Source organism: Varanus komodoensis, unplaced genomic scaffold (assembly GCF_004798865.1).
Source record: "Varanus komodoensis strain SLA01 unplaced genomic scaffold, ASM479886v1 scaffold59_1, whole genome shotgun sequence".
Lineage (NCBI taxonomy): Eukaryota > Metazoa > Chordata > Lepidosauria > Squamata > Varanidae > Varanus > Varanus komodoensis.
Window position 1 is genome coordinate 1,768,944 of NW_025336221.1, and position 20,266 is coordinate 1,789,209.

Below are 20,266 nucleotides of genomic sequence, written 5' to 3' on the forward strand. Positions count from 1 at the left end.
TGAGAGCAAGAGGAAGAGAATTATGTAAGCTGCTTTGAGTTCATTGTAAGGAAAACATAGAATATAAATCTGATAAATAAATAAATATTTTTCTGTTTTTTCTTTTTGGTTATTTCATGTGACTGAAAGTTGAGGATGTACCTTTATATTTTGCAAAGATAAAATTATATTTTTAAAAGAAATTTTGTATATGATTGCATCCTAAACTGGAATCCTACACTCACTCAATTGGAAATAAAATCCACTGAATTTATTGCTATGTTGACATGTTATTTGGATTGCATTATAGTCATTTGTGATTAATTTCTCTGTTGAGATGTATAGGTTAGCAGTTATATGCTATTTCTGATAATGAGCCTTTTATCTTCAAAGGCTTTAATTATTGGGAAAATAACACTCATTGGAAATGTACATATTGTTAGGCTAATAAAAATTGTTTGGGTACAAGCCTTTTGTTTTGAAATATTACCTGTCTGGGAATGAAAGTCCCCAAATACATTTCACAACTGATCAAGCTGAATATGACACCCCTACTAATTCATGGATCTAGAAAGATGGGCCCCACTCACTCTCAGTGTGTGGGGTAAAATAACACATTAAAAATGACTGTTTTGTGTCAAATAGCATATGTTCCCCAAGAGCATAACCCTTTGTATACCCAAATCATATTTCAAAGATTCACTGCAGTATTCAGGAAATTTCTTTGGGGACACTCTCTGCTGTGCTTAATCACATAAAAAACTACAACTGCCCGTGGAGGAGGGAGATATCAACTTCCCTGATCTCAGTGTATATAACAAACATCTCTTCTCTCATGTGTCATGGAATGGCACAATACCTGTTTGCCACAACAACCCCCTTGGATAGGTCTAGAATCTGCACATCTGACACCAATCACCCAATGTTGGCACTGGGAACCACACACTTAAACAGAGAGGGCCCTACCCCACCCTCCATTCAGGCAGCCAGAAAGACATGGCAGATATCGGCCCATCAAATGCCCTTTGACCTTCTCTCGCATACGAACTTCACAATCCAGTGTGATATAAATCTGAAGATTGCTGGACCACCATTCTTCTGAGGCAGTGGACTGAGAGAGGTATCCTCACTTTAGATCAGTTAATAGGCAAAGATGGTGAATTGCTTCTCCTTCATGGATTTACAAAGGACATATCAAATTTCATTCATTCATTCATTCATTTATTAAATTTGTATGCCGTTCATTACTTGCATCTCTGGACAGCTTACAACATAGGTCAAGATAAAATAGATAAATTGACAATTCTACTCTGGCTGCAAATTAATAAAATACAAAAGTTAAAAACCAGTTCCCATTATAACGTATTAAAATATTGATTAAATAAACAGATCTTGACCTGGCGCCGAAAAACATATAATGACTGTGCCAGGTGAACCTCTCTGGGGAGCGCATTCCATGTGCCCTGAAACACACACTGGCAACATCTTCAGATAAAATATATGTTTCGTTTCCTGTTTGGCCTAGTAGCATTCACTGCCTTGGAATCCCCAACATTAATGGAGGACTTGGTTAGCTCTATAAAGACAACTAAGCCAACAATATATGTATGTTAAGTCTCTTAAAATACAATCCTGTTGTCATCCAGACATTCAGAGTAGGTTGGAGTGGGGAATTAGAATGCCTATGGAGCACCTAACCACATCAATATATAGTAGCACCATCCTCTATGCAGTCCATATCCCCTGACCTGAAATGGCCCCTTATACAACAAAAGTTGTTCTTTCCGGCATATTGGACTCCATGGCACCTGTTTCAGAAAACAACAACAACAACAACAACAACAAAACCTATCACCCTCTAATCAATGTTGGTGGTGTGGGATGGCAGAAGTATAATTAGTGCACATGATGTGACCCTCTTCTGGACAGAAGTTGTTACACATGCCAGCTTTGTCCTAAATAGGTTGTCCTTCTTCAAAGATGTCAATGTACTGCTGAATTGCATTCTCAGAGCCTGCGAGCTGTCCTCTGGCTACCTCAGCTGAACTACATGAGCCCTCATGGTGGCTAAAAGACACTCACCATGCAGGGGCTGGGGGTGGGGGTGGGGGTGGAAAGACAAAGCATCTTCCTCAACTGAAGATCTCACAACACTGACATCCTTTTAGGGAATATCGTACTGGTGACTACTTTGTTTCAACACTCATTCTGACATTTGGTCCCTCTACATCAACCTATATTAATGACATGGAACAGGAACTTCAAATATATATGTGTATATGTGTGAACATAAATGCACACATATTTATTAGTAGTGATACTTTCAAGACAGCTTCAGTATATCTCTGATCGTTACCGTGTGGCTATATGTTTTGGTGGTGGTTGTTTTGTAGTTTTGTTATATATTTTTTTTAATTCAGAAATTAAAACTTCCTCATACTAAAAATGTAGCAATTTTGTAACATGTAAGGGTATATAGCCAATAAAGGAATTGCTGTGTACAGATCTGGAAAGTAAATGCAGGAGCACTTTTACAAATGATTGTAGGTTGCTTTTAGTGTATTTGAGCAAGAAAATATTTAAATAAATAAACTTAGTCAGGGTTGTATTATTCCATTAAGTTGCAATGAAGCAAATGCCATAGTAAAATGTGTTTGTAAACTTATCCTCTTGATTTATATGAGAGATCAGCCTAAAGTATACATGTATAAGAGAACGGTGAGTTGGTAAAATGTGAAAATACATCATCTGACCAAATTGCTTTTTAATACCATTAATAAAGGACAATCAGGAAAAAAATGTTTCTCTATATTGAGAAATGGTAGCTGTGGAGTGCTCCACTCACTCAGCCTTGTCTTCCTCCAGAATACTTGATTCTATTTCCACCTAGTTTCCCATTTCTCTCCCACTCCACTCCACTACAGTTAGTATACTATGGCAGCAGAACAAGCTTAGTCACAATGAGTCATTTTTGTGGTCATGCACAAAGCTTTAAAATCTTTCCAAATATTTTTCCTGTGCTTTGCAAAGCTTGGGATCCCTCACCAATGTATAGATAATGGCATGTTTGCAGCATGTGGATCCATACTTCTTTCAGAACTTGAGAAGCAAAGGGAACAGCTGATTGGTTAAGCGCTTGTCAGCTGCATGCAGCACCCCAGGATTAAAGGTTGTTATGAAATCGGATCTGTACATGTTTTTTGAACCAGCCATATTAGGGTCACTTGTGGTACATGGGTTTCTAATGTATCCAATACCTGCATTTTAGCTTTTTAAAAGCAGATGTTCAGTGTTTGACATTGATTTGGGATAATCATATATTTTTTGAAGTATAAGTCATGTCACCCATGAAAATGCTAAATTGATGCCATAACTGCATATTAAGGGTTTTCACTAAATTGACTTGAGAAGATCCCAATGTGTGTCATGTTTTCCGTACTTAATAATCTGACATATATGAGACAGCAAGTAATCCTCTTTCTATATTAGAAGAGATGGTGGAGGGGATATGCTTCTCTTGATGTGTTAATCTTACAATATAGCTATATACTGCAAAACGTTTTCTTGATTAAATAACTTTGGATGATGTTTTAATGTTATTTAAGTAAAGATTAATGAAAGGGGTTGTATCTGACACAATAAAGTAGTACTATTTCAGCTTCACTTAAAGCTGAAGGCTTTGAAAATGGGGTAACTTTCAAGAGGGGCCAGTCCTGTGTTTAGGCATTCCCAGTTCAACAAAAAAGTAAAAATAATCTCTGATTTATCATTCAGTCTCCTCTTCAAAGTATTACTAAGAGAATTTTGGCATACCCATGGACAGGAAATTGAAACCTGATTAGTCTTTTAAATGGATAGGGTTAAAGGCCTTCCTTTTACACCAGCACACATGTTCTTTTATTTGATATTCGAACTATGCTTTTTTCCCCTGACTTTCTAGGGAGAAGGAGGAGCAGCTGACTCAGGTGATGGAGGTACAGAGGCTGCAAGCCCAGCAGGCTGATGCTGCCCTGGAGGAGTTTAAGCGGCAGGTGGAGCTGAACTCAGAAAAAGTCTATGCTGAAATGAAAGAGCAGGTGAGGAGGTCACAATGCCAGCCTTTCTGCAACTACCTGTCTCAGTGGGATAGCATATTCTCTTCTTATATTGCCAGAAACATTAGTTCACTTGATAGCGATACATCAAACCCTTTCACAATGTAGTGGCTTTGCCAGCAAGTCAGAAAAAAGGATGTTAGCAGTTGATTCATCTTTCGAAAAAGGCCAAAATTGTCATTGTTACAAAACTATCTGTAGGTGTATTACTGGATAGGGTTTTTCCAGGAGTTCAATACAATATTAGTTGATATACTTCTTTGGACAAGTCTTGACTACTCTTTTTCATATATTTTTGCCACCACCCTCTCTTTTTTATTGAAGAAATTAATCTGGGTTTATCCAGATAACCTCATTATTTTTATAACACATGATGCTGACTTGAAAAGCAAACATTTTCAGATTATTTCATTGCTGTAGCCTAAGTAGGGCGCAAAATATGATTATAAAAAATATTTTCCTTTAGAGCAGTGCTCATGACATTGTAGCTTTTAGGAAAGTCAGAGAAATGGAAGTTGGTCAAGCAAATCAGTAAAAAAAATAAGGGCAATGGTGATTGAGATGTACTTGTATAATGGATTTTTAAAGATGCCACTGCAGGAGGACAGTCTACACTCGAAGCAGTTAGAGTAGAGATGAACAAGGTTATTGCCATGGATCAAAACTTTACTACGAAACATGACTATTTTTGTAAATGTCATTCAATTCCAGCAAACAGAAGCAACAGTTTTAGCTCATATTTGTTTACTTCCAATGGGAGAAGGAAAGATTTGGATTTTCAGATCACGATCCACATTAGGATCTCCAAATCTGTACAAACTGAATCGGGCAGTTTACTGAACTGGTGTCCAGGCAGATCTTGTGGTCTGTGTAAATCTCTGCAGTTAAGTAATATGTTTCAGTGTTAGATAATTTTTCTGAATGAAACATTAATTTCTTAAATTTGTATCCTCTCTTTGCTCAGGAACCTAAAGGTATTCCTAATTCAGTGCATATGGCATATTCTGCACAGAACAGATTTTAGTTGCTTGTGAAGTTCACATTAAATACAGAATGAAGAAATAGGGATGGATGTATTTAAATTGGATATGGTTTATGATCAACTCTCACTTGGTTGTGATAAATTGGTCATGCACACCCATTTTTACCTGGTGACAGGAATTCCAGAGAGGTTGAAATCCCAAGTTACATCCTGCTATTTTTTTTGTCCTATTCCTTTACTGCTTCAAAAATTGTACAGTAAAACCTTGGATTGTGAGCATAATTAGTTCTGGAAACAAGATCGTAATCTAAAGCACTCGTATATCAAAGCGAATTTCCCCATAAGATTCAATGTAAATAAGGTTAATCCGTTCTGTAACTTTTTTTTTATCACAAAAATTTGAAGCGGGTGTGCTCAGTGGGGGAGGTGGGCGCGATCACAGGTGTGCTTGGGGGGAGGCAGGTGCGATCGCGGGCGCGCTGGGGGGAGACAGGCACAATTGCAGGCGTGCTCGGGGGGCAGGAGATGATGCTGTACTCACACCCGCAGTGTGACATGATGCTTGGCAGGCAAAGTGCGCGTAATACTCATACCGCAAGTTAAAATTTAGAAAAACCTTTTGCTCGTCTTGCAAAACACTCACAGACCAAGTTACTCCCAATCCAAGGTTTTACTGTACTTTCCAGCTGCCCCTATTAGACTGTAGTATGAATATTGTGGGGATAAATACTTTAGTTAATTCAACCTTTCTTGATCTCTCCCTCATTATCTCTTGAGACAATGATCTCTTCAGTGCCACTGGGTCGCTGTTTTCCTAGTTCATTTCAACAATAAAGAATAGCACTTAGACTGGCATACTTTTTCTCTAAAAGCTTTCATGGAGTAAGGTCCTCTTCATCAGATTCAAAACTTAGAATTTAGCAACTGATTTCCCTTTAAAATCAGTGGGATTTTAAACAGTTCAGTTTTGACTGGATTGTGCTTGTGTCACTTTACAGATTTGATACCTTTGATTTATACTTGACAAGACTCATTAATGTTGCAAAATAGTTTTCATCCATTTGGTGAGGAAACTATTATTGGCAGAGTTTGTTCTGAAAGAACCCATTTAATATCTATCTTACCTTTCAGATGGAGAAGGTAGAAGCAGATCTAAGCAGATCAAAATCTCTACGTGAAAAGCAATCAAAAGAATTCTCCTGGCAATTGGAGGAACTCAAGCAAAGATATGAACAACAGGTTGGTTTGCTTTTTTAAAAATTAAGGGAGTTTTCTAACACTTACCTAGTAGCCAATTTGTTTATTTTGTCTTTGCAGTTCTTCTAATATTGTTGACAAAAAGAAACTGTTGTGTTTAGTTGCAGAAGTACTATGGGTTGGCCTTCTGACAGACTTTTCTATTTTTTCCTATGGATTTCCTAGCTCTGAGCATTATGCATACTATCATATCTTTCTGTAAATGAAAATGAAATTGTTGCCATGTTGACTCATGTTCAGTGTGCACTGCTGTTCCTCAGAATTTTCAGAGGAAATCACGCCCAGTCTTCTAAATCTCATCTTCTTGCTGCTCTTTATATTGATAGTAGTGGCAGGAGCAGGATCCAGAAAAAAGTGAGAACATGAGATCAGTGAGATTGTACAATATCTTTAGTAATAACAATACAGGACCTTTTGGAACCTTAATTTTAGTCCACCCTGCATCTGAACTCATACCAGTAACTGCATTGATGGCTATGATTACTACAATCAAAATTAAATGCCTAAGAAATTCTGATACAGCATCATGTTTCAGCCCTAAAAGTTTTGCCCTGTGAGGTGTAATTTTGTAGATATATTTTGTTCATTAAACTACACTCATTCATTGCTAGAATGTGCTAGCATGGGGAGCTAGCATTCATCTTCATTCAGCACTTCAAAAGACGAGTAAGAGATTTATATGAATAATATAGACATAAAGTGGTTGGGTGCCAGATGGTGATATTGGCATGCATGTCCAGATTGTCCTTGATTGATAAGGGTAGATATCTTTCATCCCCTTTCTCTAGCCTATGCCACCCTGGTCCCCTTTAGATTTTTAGCTCAGCCATTGCTTAGGAATGCTGGGAATTGTAGTCTAAAAACACTTGGACAGCACCAGGTTGGGGAAGACTGCTCTAATTTTTCTTTCTGTATTACTAATATTGAAAGAGCCAGTGTGGTGTAGTGGTTAAGAGCATGGGACTGGGACTCTGATGATCGGGGTTTGAGTCCCCGCTCGGCCATGGAGTCAACTGGGTGACTTTGGGCCAGTCACAGACTCTCAGCCCACCCCACCCCACAGGGTTGTTGTTGTGGGGATAAGATGGAGGAGGAGAATGATGTAAGCTGCCTAGAGCCCTTTGTAGGAAAAAGGCAGGATATAAATCAGAAAAAAAAAAGTAACTAACTTTACAAAGGTTGAAGGGATTGTCGGAGTCATACAAAATATCAAGCTTGGAGCTATGGGTTTGGATGTTTATGTGCTCGCCTCCTAAGTACATTGCAGTTTAATGAATCTTCAGCTTTCATTTCAACAACTTCAACTCCTTAACTTACAAAAATATTAATTGGAGAAAACATGCAGACAACATTCTAAGCAATTCTCTTCAAACAGGTGTAACTAAAGTAGTCTATTGCAACTAGGTATGCGTGGATGTGTTTTATGTCTTATCAGGTGCCTTATTGTCTCTTCATTCACTGAATTGGTTTTTTTCCCAGACTTTCATTCTATTTGTACTAATTTGCATTAGTGCTAACATGCATTAAGTGATATAAATCAGCATAAGTACAAATTAGTGCAGAAGTGGGGAGAAACAGTCTATGAAATATGCATGGCCCCAAAAAAAGCTAATCTACTTCTAAATCCATAGTTGAATTTATAGATTCTGAAGTGCTTATTTCTTGGCCAATTTCCATAGTTGCCTGCAAAATAGAAAGAAGCTTTGTAGTATCTTAAATACTAACAAATGTATTTTGGCATTAGCTCTTGTAGCTGAAAGTTGACATAAGCACAGTACAGTTTCTTAGTCCTTAAAGTTTCATAAGACTTCTTGCTTAAATCTGAATATACTTAAGTGCCTGCATTTTTCCCATACTGACATGCTCTATTGTGTCCTTAGGTCTCTAGCAGCGCATACTCAATGCAAACTTGTGAAACTTATCTTCAACATGCCGTCCTTGTAATAGCCAAGATCACTGTAAAAATATTGTTAGGTTTGTCTTTCCCAGTACAGTATCTGCTGTGCTGGAAAAACATCAGTCCGTATCTGCTACTTTCATTACAATGAATGTCTAAAAGCAACGTCTACTAAGCATCAACTTGTAAGAAGATCCATTAAACATATTTAAATATATATGCACATTTCTTTTTCATCTTTGTTGTGATTTCATGTTCTCAAAAACCTTGGAGTACTAGATTAGAAATGTTATGATGATGATGATGATAATAATAAAGATTATCGTCCTTTCCTCGTTTTTTTTTCTTTTTCTGGTAACAAACTACAAGGTAACATCAAATAGAAGGCACTTTCGATTAGTGGTCTCTGCAGTCCCATGCATGGATTCTAATATCTTTTTTTATTAGTACCAACTTTTCATTTGTAGTTCTCAGAATTAAGTTTGATATCATGTCTTTGTTTTGGAAGATTGTCAACCATGATAGCAGAATGTGTGCATTCTAAAATGCTGATTAAATGGACTGTTAAGTCCTAAGACAAAATATGTAGCACATTTCTCTGTATTATATATAATATGCCTCAGGTTGTATACTAAAAGTATCATGGCAAAGCTTGTGCTTTGAAATATGCAACCTGGAATGTTTGAGTGCTATTATGGAATGGAGTTGTAGTTATTTATAGATAAAAAGACAGAGAAATGGACATGTGTACAGTGAAAGCATTTTTTTCATAAAGTTAAGTTTCCAGAATTTTGTCTAGGTACCTGTTGCAGTCTGTTGTCCAGCAGAATTCTAGCTTCAGTAAAGATTCCAAACTGAGTCTAGCAGCTTGTATCTATGCCAGAAAATTCTTCTTAGTGCTGACTTTTTAAGAAGCTATAATGGCAAGATGTAGTAAGCATAGCTAGAACAGATTTAATTTTAAACTGCTTATTTTTGTTTTTGTTTGTTTACATACAAGCTGACAGGAGTACATACAAGCTATACCAGGAGTGCATCTCTTTTTGAAAAGTATCGTAAAGTTTCTGCAGATACGAGACTTGCTATTGATTATTCATGGCATGCAATCCATGCCATGTAACCATGATCATCCATATTCTTATAAGCAACATATGCTTTCTCTCTTTCCATGAGTACATGTTTTACAGGCAGATATATATTGGGCCCCTTGATTTCAAATCAACCAAAAAATTGCATTGCTGGGTTTGACCAAAACCCACTTCATCCAGTATTCTATTTCCATCACAGGTGTACCTGTGGAAGTTCGCAGAAGGTCATGAATGGAATTGTGATCATTTCATTTTTGTCAGTATCTGACATTCAAAAATACATCATTTCTGTATCTGGTTATTTATTGTAAACAGCTATTAACAGGTATCCATGGGTTTGCATCATCCTTTTAAAAAGTTAGTATGCATTATTATATCATTACAGAAAATTCTTAAGAGAAAACTCAGAGTAGCCTCAAGGTTAGCTTATGGTGTTTCCCACATGAAGTTCAGCAGTGGCTAAGGCCAGCAGTGGAAATCAGCATTCGAAATAGGATAATCTAGCAAGAGAGGACACAGTCTTACAAATGGCTTTCATTTACTTTAATCCCGCCTTCCTTATCTTGCTGCTTATCGCTATACTGATGGTAAAATAGTGAATTGAAATGTATGTGGAGGGCACTGAGCTGTAGAAGACTACTTTAATAAGTATTTGGAGACATGCCTGCACTAGCCTCAGATATTGAATTTTTCTGCTTTTTAAAAGTTAGTCTTCAGATCATTTTAAATGAACTGCACATATTAATAAAAATAATGTCAAGGCCCTGGTTGGTGACAGTTGTACATCTTTCTTTAAATTCAGCTCCTGCCAATTTATCCTTTTCCTTTGACGTATCCAGTAAGGGCATCTTTAATGGGTTTTTTTTTAAACTTACTTTAGTTAGACTTTCAAATATGCCAGCTGTAAGTAGAACAAAGTGTTTTTTAAAAAACAGCAAGAGTTCTGTCTGCCAGGAACAGCTGCCTTAGATACTTCAAAGACATTGGACACCACAGAGAAGGCAGCCGTCCTTCCTGCCTTTGAAATGGTTTCTGTGTCTAGGTCAGGCTTCAGTCACCCTCAGCACACAAACTAGTATGTATGGACACACTGAAAACATTTCCATTAAGGGAGCCACTTGAGGGCCACTTTAAGGCTTGTGTGCTCAATGGTTGTAATTTTCAACACTCACCTGTGCAGGTTTTCAGGAATCCTGAAAGGTGCTTCTAATATCTCATAAAGAGGCCCCAAGTGCAAAATTCAGCTTTTTTCCATTTTGTAGGCAAAGTAGAATACCAGATATGCATGGCTTATGTTCTCTGAGAAGAGTATTTGTGCAGGATTTGCATTTCTCAAAGGGTTTCATTAAACTGAGTGGGAATAGTATTTGGATCAAGCCCTCAAATGCCCTCAAAAGAATACCAAGCATGTACCATTCCATTCTCAATGAGATATAAACATGCCCAGTCGTCTGTATATGGATAAGGCAGATTGAAGTGGGCAAAACTAGGAAGCACTTTAGGCAAGGATAGTTCAGGCAATGTCAAGACTGATAAAGGCAAACTTACCAAGTCCAAAATTTAATACCCAGCTTATCCTTGGGCTCTGGAACTGAAGAAAAAGAAAAGAAGAAAAAGACCAGCCACAGCATGGAGATAAATGAACCAATGACTATCCAAAGCAAAAAGCCTGGGTACAGGAAGTCTTACAATCTACACTCTGACCACCAACCTCAATTCTGGAAAAGCTGCAATTCCCATGCAACCAGAACTCCCCTAAGGATGATCAATGTAGCAGGTCAAAATCAGAGGAAAAATTCAAGGAGTGTTTCTCCTCAAAACCGTATCAGTCTGGTTATCAGAGTTGCTTCCCCTAGGTGCTCTGTTACTACAGCTGATCTCCCAAATGTTACAAGGACTGATCTTCACTGTGACAACACAGCTTCTCTTGGCACCATCATGATTACAGGTACAAATACTCTCCTTGTGGGCATCCTGCTCATCACTACTCTTACCTGCCTCACCATGTGGAACAATCACTGGCACCTTCTATCTGTGTACTCCTGACCTGCACAGTACCCAAACCATTTGATACGCCATGGCACTTGGTTTTACTGAATTATTGCTTGCTCTTCATCTTCCTCTTCCAGCCAACTTTAAGGACAATCCTGCCTGAAGATCTGGAAATAATGTTGCTGGCTATGATGCCACTGTCAGCAAATCCGCCAAATGAAACATTTCCACTTCCTGAGATAGAAACATCTGCTAGCCACCTTCCAAGGATCTGGGGGAGGAAAACTATTACTTGGACTCTCAGTGATAGGTAGTGTGTGTTTATCCTTCCAAGCTTGCCTTTCTGCAACTGTAGGAGTTCTGAACTTCTACTTTTGCTATCCATTTTTAATGCCTACATCACAGAGGCATGATGCATGATTTAAAAGTTCTACTGTTATCACTGATTTTTCTGGCAACAAAATTTGTATGTGTAATTCCTTCCAACCTAAAGGATCCTACTACAGGATATACTGACATTATATCCCTCAGTTTATGTTCATCACATTGCCAACATCTGGCAGAGCTAGCCCACTTCTTCTTAACTGACCGGTGTCCCATATAAGCAAAACATCAAGTTTTTTTTAATCAACCTCAGTTTTAAATATACAGAAATAGTACATATGAAAGCTGAGGCAACTTTCTTTTGATTAGTATATGTAAAATATTCCAACTCCTTATTCCATTATTCCCTGACATTTTGGACATAACTCTTTTACTCAAGGAATTAACTTCTGTTGTAAGCTTAGCTTTAGATAAAGTAGCAGTAAATTCTTCCAAAAGCGTTGGAAGCACTGAAACACACCTCTGATGGCACACATATAAACCCCAACAAATGCAGCAGCTGAATATACTACCAACTGGCATTATTTACTAACATTAGTAAATAATATCTAATTGGCAATACTGAAAAACATACCATCCAGTCTTATTACATGATCTAAACTATAGATTTTGCTACCAGCCCAACTCTTCCACGTAAAAGGCTCTCTCTCTTATTTCAAAACTGAATTCTCCCATACAATTAATTAGCATGGAAGCATGGATCAAATTATAACTGATTGCATTACATGGCAAATTTCTTAGTACAAAAATGGTTAGGGGAGCCAGTCCTATCTTTTTGATAAATCTAGATCCCAGTGCCATCCAGTCAAGAAGGGGTGCCAATTAATTTTACTCCAAAATAGATAAACTAAAATCTGAAAAATTACATTGTCCCTTTTTGATTAACAACTATGTTCTCTTAAAGCTGTTAAAATGAAGATACCCCTCCACACACACACAATAAATTTACGAAATATTGTATAAAATGTTTGAATATACATTTGTGGAATATGTTAGGGAAAACCATAAATTATCTTTGGCAGGACTGCCATTTTAGGAATATTAATCTTATCCTAAGTAATATCCTTCTTTCCAAGCCAAATATACAAGGGTCTCCAAAAAGTTTCCACACATTTATGTTTTGTAAATATATTTTTTTGCTGAGGGCGTTAAAGTTGGTATGATGCTGGGAAAATTATATTGCAAAGAAAGGTGCCTATATAGAAAAGTGATGTATTTTGTTTTTGACATTCTTAATAGATTTTTTAAGAGTGAGGAAAGTTTTTTTGAAGAACCCTTGTATTTCCACTGGTAACCCACTTTTCCAGTTTAATCAGTTATAAAATATTCTTGGGTAACAGTATAATAAGATATTTCAGCACTTCTGAACACTAGTGAATTGCCATTTTGGTTGCAACACTGGCTGTCCTGATGTTCCCTATAGGCTTTAATTCACATTTTGACCAATAGATAGTACAACCTCGAAGTGTGTCAGTTAATCTTTTTTTAAGATTAATTTGACTCTGCCCTAGTGATAAATGACAAAAATTGTGCAAAATTTGTTGCATAGGTTGCAGATTCATAAAACTGGAACTGTCTCTAGTCCACTTAATTGTACTTGTCAGGAGTTTTGATCACAAGTCAACTATTTTGATTAGCCTGGCGACTAGAGCAACATGTGCTACCATAAACATAAAATGTGTGCTGTACCATCCTCACAAAGGCAATTGAATCTTAGCAAGCAAGCAAGCAAACAAACAAACAAGGATTTTTTTTCACAATGGTCATGAAGAAACAGAGTTTGTTAGTGTTGGAAGAAAAAATAATTTGAAATTTTATATTATCATTTAAAGATACATATCTGTAAAAGTGTAAAAGAACTTAAAATACACTTGACAATGCCCAATAAATTATGACTGTTGTATTTACAAAGGGATCTTGGTTTTCTACTGCAGTTTTTGTTTTTTCGTTTTTTTTTACAGAAAAAGCTTATACAATTTAAGCTTATAAAATGCCATACACTGTCATTTGGCAGGGTGAAAAAATATATTAAAATGTCAGATAACAGAAAGTCATAATCTGTTGAGGTATAGAGATGGGGAGGTTGTAGTAGAAATGTTAAAAAGTTGGATGATAATGATAAAGATTATTAAAGAGATGTTTCAACTAAAATTAGAGCCTGGACTGTTGTCATGTTTATTGCATTTCATAACACTACTATTCTGTTAGAGAAATGAGCTATTTTGTGTATATTATAGCTTTGCAAAATGCCTGATAATACACACTGGAGATCTGTATATAACTGTTATGATCTAAGATTTTTAATAGTTCATCTGGGAAATCTGAAAGTGTTGATAAGGATGTATTAGTAAATTACATAACCTGAATGTTTTAATGTTTGTGTTTTGTGTGAACATGCTTTATATTTTGTTATGTATTTATAGAATTTTTGAAAACCATAGGGAATTACAGTGTAGGAAAATTATAAGTTGAATTTTTGCTCACTGGTTGGGTTTTTTGTTTTTTTAATTTTGCATTCAACGATTTCAGAAGTGTCAATTGCTGAGTTGTTTAAATACATGCATATTTAAGTGCCAGCACATATATCTTTCAACATAAGTATCTCTTTCAGCTTCCATGGACAATTTAGTGGGGGCCAAAGAGAGGGCAATTAGGAGAAGGGATATTGAAAATAAATGGCTAATGATGCTCCCACGTACTCCCACATAATCCTACATACTCTTCTGCTGCTGCAGATTGCCAGAAAACACTTAAATGTACATCAGTGACTCTGCATGTGTATTGTTCTCCATCATCTTCCTTGTTGAACGGTGAATGATGGAGATAAGCATGCAAGGAGAAAAAGGCTGAGCAACAGGGAAGTGGATGTAGGAGTGATGTGCAGACTATAGCAGTGTCCTGAACTTGGTTTTCCTCCCTTGTTTTTATTTACTTTGCTTCTTAGTAGGCACTGAAGTGGGTAGAGAAGTGGGAGCTGCAGGTAGCAGCTAAACTGTTATTAACCCTTACATATAGGTTTTCATGCAAGAGGAAGAGGGGGGGTATAATGTGATATCATCATTATAATAATTATTCATAATCTTCGCTAGAAATGGTAGCACCTATTTATTTTTTCGCTGTCCATTGATAGTTAAACATATCTCAGACTTCCATCTTGATTATTACTCAGTGCATCCAAGAAATTAAAGCTCAGATGGGTCATGTGAACAGGCTGCAGTCAGGAGACCTGATAAAGCAGGGTGAGCTCTGTTTCTTCTAATGAATTTGTGCTACCAGGGTAGTGGCCTTATTAAGTGTCTGAGCCAGTGAGTACAGAACTAGCATTCTCCTATGCAGGTCATTCAGTCTTAAGGACTGACTTCTTAGTGGACATGTTCTATACTCAGAGCTTTCATAACGACTTCTGTTTCCATCACTTCCCTACATGTATCTAATATGAGAACTTTTTTTTTTTGCTGTGTATTCTCTTTATAACTCTGATGAATGAAAAAGAAAGCAAGGTTACAATGCGGACAAGATCCACAAAGTAAATTAGGTGGTTCTGACTTTTCTCATATTTTAGAAGTTGACAAGGATATTTTATACATTCCAGTAAATGATGGAACTCATTTGGAGCAACAATAAGAGGCAAGATAATTAGTCAATCAAATCAGTTGGAGAAGAGGAACTGATGCCAGTTAATTTTTTCTTTCTAGGCATAACTTATAAATTGACCTTCTGTTGTGGTATATTTAGGTAAAATATTTGGTCCCATCTTGACTTGTCTTAATTCCAGTATTCATTTTACAGCAAAGCAATCAAGAAGGCTCAAGGAAACCTTGATTACCTAATATACCTAGACCAATCTTAGATGTGTTAGATAATAGAGGTTTTCAGTAAACTAATTTTAACTGATGTACAATTCCACATAAAATGTTGATTATCAGTGTTGATGTATTAATATTTTCCTTCCTAGGGCTACAGTCATGATGCTTTTTTCAATAAGCCATGCTAAGATGTTTTGTACAAACGTATCCTTTCTGAGGTTGGAAATCAAGTTTATTATTATTATTTCTATTTGGTTCCAGAACGAGGGTCATTTTTATAGTATTCACAAGGCAAACAATATCCGCTCATTACAAAAATCATGAAACTATTGACAATGAAAGAGAATGCATGTTTTTTAAAAATGAATGCTATCCCTTTAAGATGAGGTGCCTGTGCGCTTTCCTCACACAAACAAGATCGATTTTGAGCAGACTCCTACTGTTTGCTTTCTTTTTGGAAGAAGAAGAAGAAGAAGAAGGATTCTCACGCTGAATATATCCAACATATTCTCGATAACAGCTGTTTTTTTCTCTTGAAATCCACCAAAACTGAAGAAAAATCCAAGTGACTGTTCTTAGCAGCTGTGTGGCCTGGAGTTCACTAGGAAAGCTGGCTTCCTGCAGTCCCCTATTCATCACCTGCTTCAAAGGCAGCCTAGCTGGCTATAGTTTGCAGGCCAGGTAGGGTGCCATTGTGCACAGCCTGGGAGGATTAGTATCAAAGCTGCGGCAACCAGGCCCTTGGTCTCAGGCTGCCATTCAGTCTAGCAGGGAGAGGCTAAGACTGGCCAAGGTCATCGTATCCAGTGTGCTGTGGACTGGGAAAGGATCCTTCCTGAGAATAGAATGCTTCTTATGAAATCATGGCGCAAGCTTGCTGCACAGCAGGTGCCCTCCTGAAACACATACATCTGTTTATGTTGGTTTACCGTAGCTGACAACGAAATAATGCAGCTTAAAAAAAAAAAAAAACTTTAACGAAAAGAGAATATATATGTGTATATATACAGTTGTGTTGATTGGCTTTTATTTTTGAGAAATAATATCAAAATATTTGAAAGATTTGACTGAGCTTTTGTGTGTGTGTGCACGCGTGAAGAGCATGGGCGAATGATTTAACCATTTTTTAGCTGTATTACTGCTGGATTGCAACAGCAGGATACTTGGGGAAACATACACAGAATGCGACAGTGATTTTTTTCAATGTTCTATCATTCATACAAGTATATGAGGTTTAAGAATGTACCAGACTTGCTTAATTGTCATGCATAACGAAATTGCTTCAAGGAATTTTATTTTTTCTCAAGACAAAAGGGTTTTTTTTTTCCCTTTAAAGGGTGAGGTAAGATGATGTAAAAATAATGATAAAACAAACTTGATAAAATTGTGTGGGGGGAGAAAAATTAAGCTGTAAGATGAGTTGTCATGACGACAAGGATGTTCTATTGATGAACTGTACTCTTCATTGTCCAATCAGATAGTAGAGCTGAAGCTGGAGCATGAACAGGAGAAGACGCACCTATTCCAACAGCATAACACAGAAAAGGATTGCCTGGTCCGAGACCATGAACGGGAAATTGAGAAACTAGAAAAACAGCTTCGGGCTGCCATGACAGAGTACGACAATAAAACTCAAGAATGCAGGAAGCGAGATGCGCAGGTAATAATCAATAGCATTTCAAAAGTCATAGATATCTTTTTTAAAAAACAAAACCAACAGTATTTCCTGTTTTCCAGTGTAGTTGTTGATGCACGCTATTTGATCATTTGCAAAACTGACATATAAACACATTTTTGTTTTTCTTTTTCCCTTCTACCGCTCCCTCCCCCTGCCACTGCTGTAAAAGGCTTTAACTGCAAAAAACCACAGGTAGCCAGATTAAGAATCCCATGGTGTGCAACAACTTGGCCTCTTATTTATAATCTTGTCTCATTTTCTTTCATGATGGATTTAGGAAAAAAAGGTATTTCTCCCTCCCCCTTTATCTACAATAACCTCCTCCTACTCTCTCCCCCCCCCAGTAAATCTGTATTAAATATATTGGAGTTATTCATATTTTTTCATTTTTATCTCTGCAGGCAGCCCCCGAATTGCTTGTACTTAAGTTTTCACTTGATTTCTTAATAATTTCTCCTGATGTTTTGGGTTTTTTTTTTTTTTTTTCCTTCTCCCTCTCGCATGTGATTGACTGACTTCATTTGATAAACACATGAAATGTTTTTTGGGTTGCTTTCCATTAGGTATGATTTTTAAATATATGTATATATTTGTGTGAGTCTGAATCTGAAGAAGTGTTATTATTTATTACATATATTCACATACATATACATTATAACATATACGCACACATACATACACATGCATACACACCCCTCCCATTTCTATGGTCACTGTTGGAAGCCCATTTGGTCAAATCCCCAGCTGTAGTAGCATTTGACTCCTCAAACATATGGTTGAAATTTGCACTGTCAGCATGGAAAATTATCTTCATTTGGTCAAAAAAAATGCTTGGTTGTTTATGATGGTAGTTGCATTTATTATGGGAGTATCTAAGCACAGATTATTTTCCAGATTGTATGTGTTTCAGAGGCCTGAAGTGAAGATAATAAAAAAACGTACTCAAATAACGACTACTTTCTCGGTTATGTTAGAATAGTTTGCATAATTTTGTATGGAAATAAGCATCATTGTTTCTGTGCTTTAACCAACATATACTTTCATTCTCTTTGGGTTCTTTTCTCCATGCTTGATGGAAAGCAGTGGCTATGTAGGTATCATTCTAAAAACATAGACTGTCGCGCTAGTATGTTCTATACCTAAGCAACATTAATGGTTTCCTTTATTCTTTTGCCGCACAAAAGTCATGTATTCATCTTTACAAAAATTTAGGAGCTGAAGAGACCTGTTACTTTTTCCTTCATTGTTGTGATATTTAGTAGAGGAAGGAGAACTTTCATGTAAGCTTAAGAACAAGAAATATGTGCTTTTGGAAAGTTGGGTAGCAACCTGATCATTTGGGTAATACTTCACCACTATTTTTTCATATTGATCACTTTCTTCCACATGTAGAATTGAAACTGAGACATGGATTACTTTGTTTAGACTTTTTGCTAGGAATGTGCAGTATAAATTGTGAGTATGGCATGTATAGCTATGTTCTTAATACATTAATATGTAAAGAATGTATGTCTACAGAATTGGAACTACTGCTTTTTTCATTAGTTGCGTACATGCAAAGAATACAGTGCAGGAAAGAAAATCATTGTAATCAATGGATCTTAAGCATTTATCCCAAATTTAGTTACAGTCATTGGAATTTAAATATTTAATGACTCACTTTAGTTCCATTGATTGCATGGACATAGAGCTATCCTAAATATCATCTGGATGATACGGAATAGACATATGGATTCAGAGATGCCACTTGTGAAGCTCTCTAGTCTTTGCTGTCTTATTCATGTGATCTTCATGAGTTGTGTTCATAGAACAGATTACTGGAATGTTATATATATTTATAGTATATACCTATATATGTATAGTTATATATGTACATATAGTTCTATAATTCCACCCCTTCAGTACCATAGCAAATTATATTCTTTGTGGCCTCTATGTATTCCCATATGTCTTTGCTGCTACTCGGCAATTAATGAATTATAAAGGGGCTTTGAAAATTGAACATGCTACTTTTGAAAATGTTTAACTTGTTATCAGCTTTCCTATTGTCTAGGCTCATTATTATGACAGTATAATAAGGAGAATGACCTTTCCCTTGACTAGGCCATTTGTTTAAAAGGCTATCTGGTAACTACTATACTTGCCAGGATTTATTGGGTGTTGCCGGTAGAAGGTCGGTTCAAGAGGTCATGTATTTTAATTTAATAAATAATAGTGGCATTATTGATAAGATAATAGTGACATGGCTTCAATAATCTCAATATTTGCCATATAATACCCTAGTAGATATTAGGGTATAAATACATAAAAGAATAGCTTTGCTGTTAAATAAGTTTTTCTGTAAATTATATACCTACAATATGGCTTCTCATCTCTTCTTACCCAATGACATAGTTGAAGGCTTTTGTTTAACCAACTTCTTCATTTACCTTAACTAACAATCAGTCTGATAAATAAATATTGCTTGTTCTGAAAGATGCAGCTAATTCATGATTGGAGATTTTGAGATAAAATTTAAAAAGATATATGCCATTTCCTTTCTGACATTTTTACTACATCTGTAAAAACAAATCTTCATATTACATGTGGTGACTGGTGAAGTTGCGTCAAGTTCTGAAAAAACAAAGATTTTCAAAAAGCATTTGCTTGTATGTGGTGCATCACTGCAGTCTTATAGCTTCCAAAAGATAGGTAGTGAAAGGTCCGTTCTCAATAAATGTAAAAATAGGATTCTCATAAATTTGCAATGCATGAAGTAGAGATTTGTGTGAATACATTGTAATACTAGGTATTGTTTCCAAAGTGGTGACAACAGTTGACGCATGTTTCCAGGTTTAACAAATGTTGACTCGTTTTAGCATAACTGGAAATTCAGTTTCCTTGACTGAAAGGAATATAACATTTATGAGGTTTAGATTATAATTTCCATTTCAGCATCTCATTTTTTTCACCTCCTGGCCACAATGGTCAGGATGCTTTAACTATATGTCTACTGTTCATTTCTTGCAGAGTAATAATATGTGAAAACTGCAGTTAATCTAAGGGACTAGTCACCACAGTAATCAAGGAAATACTTTTAAATCTTTAATGCCTAGTTTTAAACTTCCAC

The 20,266-nt window shown here is 36.4% G+C and overlaps 1 protein-coding gene across 12 annotated transcripts in view; it reads left to right on the forward strand.

Moving 5' to 3' along the window:
- CEP112 (centrosomal protein 112) overlaps positions 1-20,266 on the forward strand; it is a 289,816-nt gene that overhangs the window by 130,099 nt on the left and 139,451 nt on the right. For all 12 annotated transcript variants that reach the window (XR_006416568.1, XM_044449448.1, XM_044449445.1 and 9 more), the window contains 3 exons: positions 3,920-4,055; positions 6,187-6,294; positions 16,957-17,139. Coding sequence is in view for 11 of the 12 variants with exons in the window: in XM_044449448.1 (XP_044305383.1) it covers positions 3,920-4,055; positions 6,187-6,294; positions 16,957-17,139 (427 nt within the window). In the remaining variant the exon portion in view is untranslated. The remainder of the gene's footprint in view (positions 1-3,919; positions 4,056-6,186; positions 6,295-16,956; positions 17,140-20,266) is intronic.